At 36.6% G+C, this 14,256-nt stretch overlaps 1 protein-coding gene across 1 annotated transcript in view; it reads left to right on the plus strand.

Moving 5' to 3' along the window:
* Positions 1 to 4,341: 4,341 nt before the first annotated feature.
* Positions 4,342 to 14,256, plus strand: part of LOC107704082 (protein FAM198A-like) — a 19,166-nt gene continuing 9,251 nt past the window's right edge. The window contains exons 1-3 of the mRNA XM_016506926.1: positions 4,342 to 4,345; positions 4,425 to 4,441; positions 4,560 to 5,915. Coding sequence (XP_016362412.1) covers positions 4,342 to 4,345; positions 4,425 to 4,441; positions 4,560 to 5,915 — 1,377 coding nt within the window. The remainder of the gene's footprint in view (positions 4,346 to 4,424; positions 4,442 to 4,559; positions 5,916 to 14,256) is intronic.

Consider the following 14,256-nt stretch of genomic DNA (forward strand, 5'->3'; position numbering starts at 1 on the left):
GATGGTAGTTGGCCCCAAGCCAGAACAGAGAATTGATGGTGGCGTCATCCAATGCTGTCGCTGCGGCGAGCCAGAATTCCCAGGTGTACTCGAAGAAGGGGAGATCTCAGCAGACTAAGGCAGAGAACCGAGCGGCTAATTCCATCGCCGCGGGGAGAAACAAACAGGAAACAAAAAACTTTAAAAAAAATGAAAAACAAAGAAGGGGAGAGGGGGCACCACTTACTGTTCTGTTTTGGTCGGGTCTTCTGTCACGGTTGTCTACAGGAGGAGCGAGGAACGAGGTGACGTGGAGTACATAAACAAGGAGATTTTAATGAACTTCAGAAGGGGAGACACAGAGCAGGCAGGAACACAACATGTAGCACAACATCGACGTTTAAGACCCGACAGAGACAGACTGAACAGACTAGAACTTAAGTACACAGGGGAACGAGGATAATTAACTAAACACAGCTGGGAACAAATGAACCTAATCAGGGAACAGGAACAGGAAGACCAAATAAGGGCATAAACATAACATGGAGCACGTGGGGAACAAAACACAACACAAGACAGAAACAGAGTCTCACAAAAGGCAACATTTGCATTAATATTCCATGTACAGGGCTGGTAAAATGGGCCCAGATGTGCCATATATGAATTGGGGAGATTAGAGAAAGCGACGGAAAGAAGAAAAGTTGGAAACAGAAGTGGTATATATCACTTTACAATAACACCTCAAACACCCTGCTTTAAAAAATTTGCAATGAGAAGTAACTACCATGTCTTGACATGTCATATTTTGACTGCAGACAGCATGTTTGTTGGATTCATTTGGTGTTTTTTTTATGTAGTGCTATTTGGAATTTATTACTCCTTTACTTTCTTTCCATTATTTCACCAGCAACTGATTTATACACTGTGATTTGAATCATGAAGGCATAGTCTGTGAAAGTAAGACCCAGAAACACTATTGAAAAACAATAGCTTTGAGATGTGAACATGTTTTCCCCAAAACATTGTACTTGTCTGAGTAATTCCTCTTCATGGTCTCAGTTTGTCTCCCCATGTTTGTTGTGCTTGGATTGCTACCTTGTTGAACAGTGATGTCTTTGCCATACTTGCGTCTGCCAGTTTAACCTGCCATGGTGTCAATATGCTTAGTTGTTAACAGAGTACTGAGAGCTTAATGCAAGCCACTTTATTTGCAAGCGTCGTCTAAACCACAGACACAACAACTTTCAGTGTGATGTTCAGTCTATTTTGAGTTTCCCCACATAGCCATACCTTCAACCCTTTCCTTTAACCATCTGAACATCTAGTCAACTTTCCATTCACTCACCAGTGCAATCAAACACATTTGATACTTTAGAAGACATAAGATTTGTTAATGATTGTGAAGGCCTTGTTTTATTTGTTTTGGCAGATGTTGTGTGTCTCTTGATCAGTGAGAGACTGCTGTATCGGTGGGTTGTTTTCCTAACAGTTTGTTTAGATAATGTGAATTGCTGAGGGGTTTAATCTTTGACTCACCATTAATTACGCTGACCTGGATTTAAAGATTTCCTTTCTGAAACTGAATTTTTGTGGGAAAGAGCCAAATCTCTCTCTCTCTCTCTTTTAACAGATCTAAAACCTGTAACCTTAAAGAAAAAGGCATGAACTTTATCCTGCACTTAAAAAAGTGATTTTGATTTACAGTAAAAATATGTAAATTTGTAAATAAAATATTTATTTGAGAAGAAAAATCACATTTTTAAGTGTTTTATATTGTTTTCTGGAAAAAGTATCAAAATTAAGTGAGTTTAAGCTTAAAAAAGAAAAACAAAATAATTTGCAATAAATAAGGTAATAAATATATAGTTTAGTCATGAAACTCTAGATGGCGCAGGCTGATGTTTTGTTAACGTAACTGATGATATTCAGAGAATTATACGACTTGGCACAAGCTGATTGGTTCATGCTGCATATGCAGCCAATAAGCTTACTGCCTTGCATTTAAATGGCTGGCTAGCATTCACTAGTGATTCCTGCAGCGCGCTTTCAGAGTTTCTCTGAAACCCTCCACCTTCCCCAGCTCCACTTGTATAGATCTGCTACAGGTTATTTTATATGCTATTTGTGCAGCAGCAGTATGTCTTAAATACTCACTGCACCGTATCGCCGTATGCATTGGCAGTAGCAAGTTCCTGTACTTGCTTGCAGCAGCAGCAATAATCTACAACTACAGCAATAACCAACAGCAGCAGCAATTCAGCAGCAGCAGAAGTGTAGCCGATCTATTCCGCCAAGACCAAATACATTAACATTGTCATATCCATCACCATGCTAAAATCTTCCAAGAGTTGTCATGATTAAAATAAGCTTAATTGTCTTACTTCTTTTGTCTGATATTAGAGTTATTTTATTTACAATCGGATATATATCAAACGATATTGGATATTTAATTGTGCATGTTCATTAAATGTATATTACTTTTGCTGTCATCTAATCTAACATCTAAATCTAATGTAATTTTTTGCAAATCTCAAAATAATTATCCATTTTCGTACTGAACATTGTAATGTTGTGATGATTAAATTTACTTGTAGCATTCAAAAACTAATTTATGTTTTTAGTATTTTATTTTTTATTGAATATCTTTTAATCTCTGATTGGGAGATTTGAACTCTTGACAACTGGCAAGTGCAACTATGAAAGCTCGTTGAGGCTTGTTACCAATGCAAGATAACACAAATACCAATGAAAATTATTATTATTATTATTATTATTTTTAGAATAAATAACCAGTGGGCAAATATTTCAGATTATAATGCTTACCAAATAGAGTGAAGCAGTAATCATGATTATGATTAAAATCTGATTTATTGTGCACCCTATGAGTTTCCATAATTGATTCTTTTATTTTCATAATTGATTATGTTATGTTTATCACTGTGAAGCTGCTTTGACACAATCTGTATTAAATAAAGCACTATAGAAATAAAAGTGACTTGACTATTTATTTAGACACAAAATATCAAATTGTAATCGGTTACAGGTGTATTTAATCAAATCAACTATGAATTCTTAAACACATTTTTTTAAAGCGTTGCTTAAGTGTCTACTGTACATCTATTTAACATTTGACCCCTTTACCAAACTACCGCACAGCAAACATGGCAAAAACCTACATAGTGAACCTGGCATCAGCTAGAAATCTGCATGATTTCTTCATGCATAATTATGACCTAAATATCCACTTGCCTTCAAAGAAACATTCAGTTTTTTGTGTAAGTTAGCAGTCAAACAGGCCCTAACCTGTCGCAGGCTGTGTGCTACTTCCCAGCCTTGTGAAACTGCACATAAGACATTCTTTAAACTGAAGCCTACTAGAAGTCTTTCACAGGTGCTATCTGCTAAAGTCATAAAAATGTCAGCCAGAAGGGAGAGATCTCACAGTATTGAGAAATTTCTTTTCTGTTTAGCATCCAGATGTATGTGGAAATACATCTAGGTATCATGGACATGTTTACAGTATTCATGGACATGCACATATTTACGCCTTTATATTGACCTTTTAATGTCTGCAAACATGATTAATATCAAACATATGTTATTAAGTAGTATATTATGCAGGCTATATGTACTGTATATTAAATGCATATTTTCTAAAACTGCTTTTTTTACACTAGTGTTGGGGAGCAACTATGCTACATTTGACAGTAGCATGACTGAGTAGTGAGTAGATTTTCCAGTAACAAACTACTTTTTCTAATGACTAGCATGACAAAACAATGATTAAAAGCACTGATTAAATGATAAATTATATCAAAGTATGGTTATATGTTTAAAATAAATTGTCCCTTTACATGTCTTTAGTGAGCTACTATTAACTTTTTCAAAAGAGCTTTACTGTAGTTTTTGCTTAGTTTAAACTGTTTACACTGTTTGTCACAGTCAACAAATGTTCTAATTTTCAGCAGCCTTTTCAAGCTATATTTGACTTTTCACAGTTGTGTGTACAGTTTCGGGATGATTGGTACCTCTTCTAAACCGTAAATGGCAGGCTTCGCCCAATTTAGAATGGGTCAAGTCTGGGGCAGGAAAATTAGAGAATGCAGCTAAAAAACAAGCCAAATACAGTGACATGCTCCAGACCCTGTTTTATCATTCATGTTAAGAATATTATAAGAATAACCTTGAATCAAACATTCCATATTCAGGCTGATTCATTCTCCAACATATCTCCGTAAAACTAACAGCTGTGAAAAAAATCCAATCTACATTCCAGTCTGACACTGGAGTGCACAAAGTAATGGACACATATGGAAAATCTATGGCCTAAAGGCATAATGTCAGTCTTAACCACATATGGAAATGGGTGAAATGAATCTCAAGCATGTGCATTCAAAATCCAGACCTCTGAATGGAATTCCCTCAAAAAATATTCCCTCATTTAGATTTCCCTGCCTTTCATGTAATCCAAACTGCTTTTCTTATTTATAAAGCCTTTTCTCTTTGACATTTACGACTTGCTTGCTGACTTTATTGTACTTTTTTGTCTTTACCACTACCTTCTCTGCTGTGTCTTGCAGGCTTTAAGAGTGTGGTTGAAGTTCAGACTAAAATGTCGGTTTGTGGTGGCCTTCCTGTTTCTCTTCAGTCTATCAGTGGTGATGATATACACCCTGCCTTTTTTCCCATCTGAGCAGAGCAGGCTCAACTTACGGGGCCCCCGCAATAACAAACCCAGCAGGCTGGTCGAGAAGTTGTCTCTGAGACTTTATCTGCCAACGTCTTCATACGAACACAGCAAAACCTGCAAGAACCCTGAAATTAAAGATTCTGCTAAACATCTCCTGATGGTCAACCACCACCAACAATCATTTTCCTCTGGAAAAACAGCAGAGAAAAAAGTATCAACCAAAAAGCCTGCAAGAAGTAACGCAAACAAAAAAGAACGATATCTGCAGAACATAAACAAGCATCCAGTCAAGCCATTTGCAGCCCCTGCCAAAAGAGGGCGAGCCGTTAAACTAGGAAATAGCAGCAACTCTAACCCAACCATACATCTTCTTCGCTCCAGACATGACCCAGCATTCCCTCAGTCTGCCAGCATCCAAAGCCTCCACCCAAACAACAAGACATGCAGGCACAAATGCACTCCAGATGGGGCCAATGCAAAGAGGCTTGTGGGGCAGTTCTCTGATACACAGCAGGTGGTAAAACTGAAACAGGCCCCTGGAGGAGCAGGAACACATGAAAGACAAGCAGGGCCCTCTGAGAGGAAGAGGCCCAAATTCAGAGCAGAAACCAATGACGGGATTCCAGAAGAGGCTGGCATCAAGGTGTCAGCCAATGACTGGTGTGAGGTCTCTGAAGAGACTTTCACTGAAAACTGGAACCAAACCAAAGCAGAGTCTCTACCCTGGCTCAGTGAGGATGATATAAAAAAGATGGCACTTCTCTCCAGAGGCACTGTATTGAGTAAAGCCAGGCTTCCGGGCCATGGACAAGTCCTTCAGGTTAGATTTAGTGAGAAAAAAGACATATTTGTTCCTGCAGGGGACAATCATATCACACGCTGTGAGACAGGAAGCTGTGCACTCATAAAACGTCCCAATGACTGGTTCGAGGTGTTCGCCTTTCACCTTGACAGGGTTCTGGGTCTGAACCGGAGCTTGCCCGTAGTGTTGAGAACATTCCACAGTGAGATTCTACCGTACAAATACACCAATGGATCTCCCAGACCAGTGATATGGTGGGATCCCAGCATACAACATCTGTCAGATGCAGAGAATGACCAGAACTCTTTCTCACTTACTTGGACACAGTATCAGACTCTACTTCAGAGCAGGTGTGGTACTCGGGTGCCACTGAACTTTACAAGCTGTGTGGGAGTTCATCATTCAGAGTGGGGGCGGCTGGCCTTGTTTGACTTCCTGCTTCAGGTAAGAGGCACTATTCAAATTAATATTTGGTTTCCACAAACTTTCGAGTTTAATGTGTTATTATATATTTAATGAGAGTAAATTGCATATGTAGGCCTATATTGCAAATAACACAAAAAAGTATGATTATCTTTTAACCTAGGACTTCAACCCACTGTCTTGCAGAGTTATAGCTTTAACCCTGAAACCAGCTAATCAAGGCCTTCAGGATCGCTTGAAAAACCACAGGCTAGGTGAGCTGAAACATACTCTGCAAGACAGTGTGTCCCCAGAAGCAGAGTTGAAGACCTAGATCTTATAACATAAAAAAAGATTGGGATATCTAGACCATAAAATAGAAATTAGCTAAATTTACGTTTAAAAGGTTACTAGGTTATATGAATCTAGTTTACATGCATTTAAATGATGCATTTGACCACTATGGTTAGAAACTTTGGTATGAGTCACAAAATTTAGGGTGCTGCCAAGTACAAAATTGCCTACCTGCCAAGCATGGTATTTAAAATAATTCATGTTTTCCATTTTAGCATTGGCATTTTTCCTGTTAAAAAAGCATTTTGGGTTTCAAACTTGTTTTCTGAACAATTGCCCCATCTGTCATTGGTTAGACCAACTTTAAGTCCTGCATTAAACTAAAAACATTGATTGCGCCAAGATAGTTGTGTGACATTGAGAAAGTATTTTTAATTAAAACAATACAATCACTGGTGTGAGTTCATGCCCTAGTCTACTACCTAATTGTTTAAAACAATGATTGTAATTGATAACCAGACTGTTAATACCCAGCTTGAACCATAGGAAGGTTTAAAATAATGAAGGATTGCATCTAATTAAATGCGTGCATTTGACATGTAAATAATGAAATTGTGATTTAGCTTAGTTTAATTATCTCCTCACAACCTATTATTAACAAGCATGTTATCAGTCTATAGTTTTTTTCTGGGATTCTTGTATTTTGTAAACTGCCATTAGCCCATCACAGATTTGGCAGAAAACAGTTCATTCTCAGGAGACCGTGTTATTGGTGTGTCTTTGTGTGTCGCTATGACTAACTACTAATATAACTAAAAGGATACTGAACTTACTGTAGTCACATTATTTGATGGATTATTTTGAGTTTCAATTTTGGCGGGTTGGCGGGATGCTCATTCAGTCAGAGGCCTGTTGCACAAAGATAGTTAAACAAACTCTAACTTTTATAGTTGGTTCAAATTTGACAAACTAGACAAATCCAACATGGTTTAAGTCTGGAGAATGTGCACCAAAAGTGTGACATCTGCAGCAAACAGTCACACATGAAACATCGAGAAAGTCTGTCTGATTCACTTCTCGCGGGAGAGTCACCGCAGTACACATCTCTGTTGAAGATTAAGAAATCTTAATGAAAATGAAAACATATTTACAAGATAAGAAGTTTCTTATGGTGGTCACCACTGCTGAAAGATTGACAAGTGAATTAGCTGAATTTATTTAGAATTTTATATAGTTTAACAATAAGCTAAAGGAAAGCATGTAATCATAAATTATTTTTAAAGCTTTATATCATTTAAAGCTTTTATATGCACATATTTAAATTAACTGAAAGTAAAAGCTTAATATTAATGCAGAAAAAAAGTTTTGAGTTTGCTCAAACTAAACTCAAAATGACCTGTTGTCTTATTAAATTAGGAAAGGAGAAAGCATGAAAAAAATACACTTCACCTTTAAGCAGATTCATATAAGGCTGCTTTGGTTTTTTTGTTTTTGTTTTTTTCCTCTCTCATCTCCTTTCTCATGACAGCTCTTAGAATGATTTTTAATTTAAAAAATGCAATCACTGGTGTGAGTTCATGACCTAGTCTACCTAGTTGTTTAAAACAATGATTGTAATTGATAACCAGTTAATACCCAGCTTGAATCACAGGCAGGTTTAAAATAAAGAAGGATTGCATATAATTAAATGTGTGCATTTTACATGTAAATAATGAAACTGTGATTAAGCTTAGTTTAATTATCTATTAAACTAACTATTAGCAAGCATGTTATCTATCTTTTTTTTTTCTTTGTTTTTCTGGGATTCTAGGATTTTGTAAGCTGCCATCAGCACATCACAGATTTGGCAGAAAACAGGTAATTTTATAAAAGGGATATAAATTTACAGAGATTTAGCCTTTATTGAAAATAATATTAAATATTAAATATTAAATGCTGAATAAGTTTTTGCCCCATACTCTGTCCTTTTTAAAATAAATCCCATTTTAAGATAATCATTTTGACTACATGGTTCTAACATAAATTATTTTCTAACAGTCTTTTTCAAGCTCAATAGTTCAACTTTGTGTATTATTAGTGCTGTCAATCGATTAAAAAAAAAAATTAATTAATCACACATATTTTCTGAAATCAATTGTGATTAATCGTGATTAATCCCACCTAACATTAAAGTCTTTTAACATGCTTTTTGGCGTCTTTTTTATGACTGAAGGCCAGTATGTATCACTGATACTAATACTACTGATGTCTCTTTTAAATTGTTTTCCCCCTAATATTTAACCATTGATTAGCCATTCAGCATTACAGAATAATTGAGAGCTATCAATTTGAATATTTATTAGACTACTTAAAATAACTTCTAATTTATGTGAACTTAAAACAATCTTCACATAAACCCATTATAATAAATGTCATATTCAGCAAGTAGGAAATATACAGAAATTGAATAAAGTTATCAAACACTACATTTTAAATTAAATATAGATGAATCCTTAAAGCTATAAAAAATTATTGATTTCCTCATTTCTTTTGTTGTTTGATTAACAGACATCACAGCAGCTGGGTTATTAGGTTTTTTTTTGTTGTTGTTGCTGCTGCTATTACTTTAAGAGCTGCTGCTGAACATGACGCGGATCTGAAATGCATCTCTTTACATATTTACCACCTCAGCTGACGAGATGATTCGGGTGTGATGAGGGCAGTGTCCCTCATCAAGTCTAGCTTGTATGGCGCCCTGGGCGAATCACCCCGTCTGCCACCTCTAAATTAAATTAATTTTACATTAATTTTGCTATTTTATATAAATGTATATATTTAGATTATTACAAATTCAGACAAATAAATAAAAAATATGATACATCCCTCCAAAACTGCACAACTGTACAGTAAAAAATAATAAAGTGAGTATGTTACATTTGTTTTTTAAACACATTATGTTACAATATCACATTTTACTGTCTGATTATGTAAGCTAGTTAGACAGAAAAATTATTGTTGTTCTCTATATGTGTAATAACAACAAGCAACATAGCATCACATTATATGTTAGCCTATTGTAGCTAGATGAGTGATAGCTGCATACATACCATTTAACTTTTGCGGGGTTTTTTTTTTTTTTTTTTTTGAGGTGACGTAAAATAAAGGGAATAAAGCGAAAATTAATTGAATGAGCTGAAACGCAGAAGCTTTGTTCAGTACGCGCGCTCACTAACTGAATTTTGCACTCTCGTGAATTATCTCATCATAATCAACAAAGTGCAGATGTATGTGTTATGTAAGTGAGAGATTAATTTTGCCTTATAGCTTCAGTGATTATAACGGGAGTTGTTTGAGAGTGCTTAAACTCGCACTGGACTATAGTCAGTTATGTTATTTGATTTAAATGTTCATTTAAATGTTCTTTGCTCGCTTTTGGTAGATTTTTATTAGCTGTTTGAATAACTGTGGAAATAAAAGCGTAGCTGTTTTTTATGTGATCAAGTTAAATACAAATTCAGTCGTATTAAAATAATTTATGACATGATCCCCATATCTGGTACTTGCTATAAAGATGGGATTATGATGTGCCTTGGGTAGCCTAAACATTAAACTATTTTAGCCTTACCCTGGAGATGGTTCACCCTCCGTATGCGTCTGAATGAGAGAGTTTTTCTCCGGGCGCACACTCTGTCCCGAACAGTTGACCCATAAGGTGACATGATATTGACGTGCCATGCAAATGAGCGGTAAAAACCTGATCAAGCTCCGTTTATTTTTTTTATTTTTTCTGGTGCAGGCGCCCCGTGCCGACCTGGGCGGTTGCCCATGTAGCCCATGCCTAAATCCGCCACTGGATGAGGGAGACTCCAGGACAGGACAGTTTTGAAAACTACTGTATTTCAGAGACATGTTCTTAAAGGGGTGGTTGACTGCTTTTTTTTTCATGGCTTGATTGTGTTTATGGGGTGCAGTGTAACATGTCTTCGTGCTTCATTTAAAAAAAACGCCTTATTTTTCATACATTTTACCTTTATTGTAAGCTGCTGTCTCCATTGTTATTTGAATGCCAGTGGACTTCCTGTTTCTATGATACCACTCCCTCAGAAATATGCAATGTGCTCAGATTGGTCAGCTGGCCCAGTGTGTTGTGATTCGTTAACCGAGTACTGCACGTTGTCCGGAAACTTCTCTAAAGCCGCGCAACATGGCCCCGCCCCCTTTGTTGCATGTTCACAGGGGCGGGGTTTATGTAAATTTCTGGGTTTGTGACATTTGGCAACATTACACACTATCTAACATTAAAAAAGTGAACTCGCAATCAACCGTCCCTTTAAATATGACTCATATATAACAAATACACAGTTTTAAGGCAGGTTTAAATGCAAATATTTTTTTTGGTAACTTAATGACTTAACTGACGACATAACTACGACATTGCATGTTCTACAGTGTGTGCCGGCACATTTGTTCGTGCAATTGAACAATTGCTTTAACGCGCTCATTTGACTCGCGCCTGGTGCAGAGGTGAAGTTGGAACGCGTGTCTGAAAAGTCTCCCATTTTATGTGGTCGTAAGATGTTCTGCGTCTAAATAAATGCAATTCTTGTCAAGAAAAAAATAGACAGAAGCAGCAGTTGTGAGTGGGGTGGCGACCCCTAGTTCTGCCGCTGCGTTAATTGCATTAAATATTTTTAACGTGTTAAACTGAAAAAAATAATCGCCTGCGTTAATGCTTGACAGCACTAGTATTTATATAATTTAATAATAATTTCTTAGACAAACACTCTTAGACAGGTGAAATATGATGTGAGCAAAGTAGCACAGTAACAAGAGTGCCCACTGAGAGTTTCATTCACTGTGAATTATTATATCTCTAATTTTGAAGAGCACATGAGGATTGTGAGTCAGTATCACCTCATTAGCAGGTTTAGAAGATGTATTTACACGTTCTTCTTTTCTTCCTCTTTACTTTTTGCTCCCCATAGCTGCACTGTTTTTTATTTTTTTCAAGAACCATAGTTGTCATGGTGACACTTAATTAAAATTGTGAACATAGGTAATGGAAGAAAATGCATGAATCCTTTCTAAAAAACAAAATAAAAACAGGTTGAAACTGACAGGGAGAAAATTCCTTTGTAATTTTATGATTTTAGGATAATCTTTAGAAATGTACAAATTAAATAACACACTGACATTGAATCTTGGCAGTTGCATTAAATGCTGCTCTTGAAATGTACTGTGACTTGTAGTTATAATAGTTGGCTGAAGATATTAAAGGAACAGTTCACCAAAAAATTTAAACATAATTCACATTGTTTTTTAATTAGAAGATATTTGGAAAAAATTTAGTATTACATCACTTCCTCACCAGTGCAGTGAATGGGTGCCATCAGAATGAGAGTCCAAACAGTTGATAAAAGCATTACAATACTCCACAAGTAATCCACACAACTCCTATCAATTAATGTCTTGTGAAGTGAAAAGCTACATGTTGCAAAAGCTACATGTCAGCTCACCAAGTTTCAGCAAATTTGAATTTGAGTAAACTATTTCTTTAAATTGCTTTTACTCCTTGGAAGCTAACCTTGGCATTCTTTAACTAATTTTGCATGATGAGCATCTCTTTAACACAGAACATATCATTTTTCAGAAGGACTTTCTATGCATTTTACATATAATTTACAGCACTGCAAAACTTCTACCATCTTCCTGCTTGATTAAAAACTAGACCAAATCAAGTGTGAAAAAAAATCACTTGATGGCAGACATATTGTAGACTAATGTTGCGTGCCCAAGAATGTGTAATTGCAAGTGCTCATGAATGTGCTTCATGAATTTCTGAGAATAATCTGTGAGTGTGAAAACTGTGTACTCTGAAAAAGTGGGAGTATGGATGGGCCATGAATAAATAATACATTAGATCTTAGAAAAGTCAATAGCTGTAACATGGCCAACAGCTAATAGCTTTGTATTGATCTGGTGAAATCGCTGACTGGTACCCTTGAACACTTGTTCCTCTCTATTCATTTAGCACCTCTGATGGCACTGATGTGAAACCTCACACCCTTAAGCACAGAACAGTGTGAAGGAAACACTCACTGTCACCATGGGAAACACAAGTCCTTCTGTGTGCCGCTCTGAAATGTAGATCAGTGGTTCTCAACTGGTGGGCCACAGGCCTGGCCTGATAGGATCACAGATGGCAGGAAGTAAGATAATGCAGATAATACAATTCAACTAACCATATAATCGTGCACAGTTATAAGACAGCAAATTAAATCAGCATAAATGCTAATCAGCATTTGTTATGAGGGGAAAAAGCACTTTGTATACTTTTTGTTGTTGATGTCCAAACCAACCGATTTCACATTGGATTCATTTTTAACACGCAAATGTGCATTTACCAGTATAAAACCACTTGGTTTGGACGTGACCTGAGTAAGTGATGCTTCATGCAATGCTACACAATTGACAATGGATGTAAACCTACTTTGCCAGTGAAGTCTCACCAAAGTTTCCCTAATGTGGCTGTGCCTTTACGGTGTCATCATATTAACAAAATTTTATGAAAAAAAAAAAAAAAACAATTTTGTCCATTGTCAAGTTTAGTGATAGTTCAGCTTTCTGTTGGTCAACGTAGCTTATTCAAATGACCAAATGACTAGATTTAGCCCACATAAATTATCAAAACAACAGTAAATGTGACCACACTTTTTAGAACTTCTTAATGTTCCATGACTTTTTCAGGCATAGGAATCATAATTTGATTTAAATTAACCACTCTTATGGATAAAGATGTGTCATGCTTATATTATGCCATTTTATCCACTTTTTATGAGCTCATAAAATGAATTATAGGGCTACTGGTGTGGACAAATAAGGTTAATTATGGATCAGTGAGTTCATTTTTAATTAAAGGGTTAGTTCACCCAAAATAAAATTTAAAATGAAATAAAAATTAGCCTGTGTTTTACTCACCCTCGAAGCATCCTAGGTGTATATGACTTTCTTCTTTCAGAAGAATCCAGTCGAAGTTATATAAAAAATTGTCCTGGCTATTTCAAGCTCTATCATTGCAGTCAGCGGGTGTTGCAGTTGAACAATCCACAAGTCGTCAAATAAAGCGAGCGCATCCATAATAAAACGTGCCTCACACGGCTCCAGGGGGGTGAATAAAGGCCTCCTGTAGTGAATCCATGTGTTTTTGTAAGAACAATATCCATATTTCAAACGTAATAAACACTTTTCTCTCTGTAATACGCGGAAGCCGTTCCGGAGGATGACGCAGCACGTATGTGCAGTGCGCGCGCCTCTGAGATATGCTAGCCTCGCGAGTTGGTTTATAGGAGCAAAGGAAGCAAAGTTTCCTTACTTTAGCAAAGGAAAACCAATTTCCTCTTAGTTTATATCGAAATCCTCAAATGTTTTTCTTTACAAATCCTCGGTTTGTACTTCTAATTCGTGACCGGCATTTTGTTTTGTTCTCTCTCCGCATTCGTCACTAATCACGCAACGCCGATGTGCTACGTCATCCGCCGGAACGGCTTCCGCGCATGACAGAAACCGGAAGTGAGAGAAAAAAGTGTTTATTACATTTGAAATATGGATATTTTTCTTACAAAAACACATGGATTCGCTACAGGAGGCCTTTATCCACCCCCCGGAGCCGTGTGAGGCACGTTTTTTTATGGATGCGCGCGCTTTATTTGACGGCTTGTGGACTCTTCAACTGCAACACCCGCTGACTGCAATGATAGAACTTGAAATAGCCAGGACAATTTTTAATATAACTCCAACTGGATTCGTCTGAAAGAAGAAAGTCATATACACCTAGGATGACTTGAGGGTGAGTTAAACACAGGCAGTTTTTTTTTTTTTACTGTCTGTGACAGCAATTAAGATACCCTAGTTTAAAAACATGCTAGTTTGATTAATTATGAGGCAATTTTTTCTTCATTAAGACAATTTTCAATTTCATACAGTTTCCATTCATGTAAACTTAAGAGATTCTGCAACACATGAACTTATGGTGACCCAGTAGTGCACAAAACAGCAAAATCTCCACAACACAACTAAATCGCCACAACACATCGGAAACAAGCCACAACAC

Source organism: Sinocyclocheilus anshuiensis, unplaced genomic scaffold (genome assembly GCF_001515605.1).
Source record: "Sinocyclocheilus anshuiensis isolate Anshui unplaced genomic scaffold, SAMN03320099.WGS_v1.1 scaffold1272, whole genome shotgun sequence".
In the NCBI taxonomy this organism is placed as follows: domain Eukaryota; kingdom Metazoa; phylum Chordata; class Actinopteri; order Cypriniformes; family Cyprinidae; genus Sinocyclocheilus; species Sinocyclocheilus anshuiensis.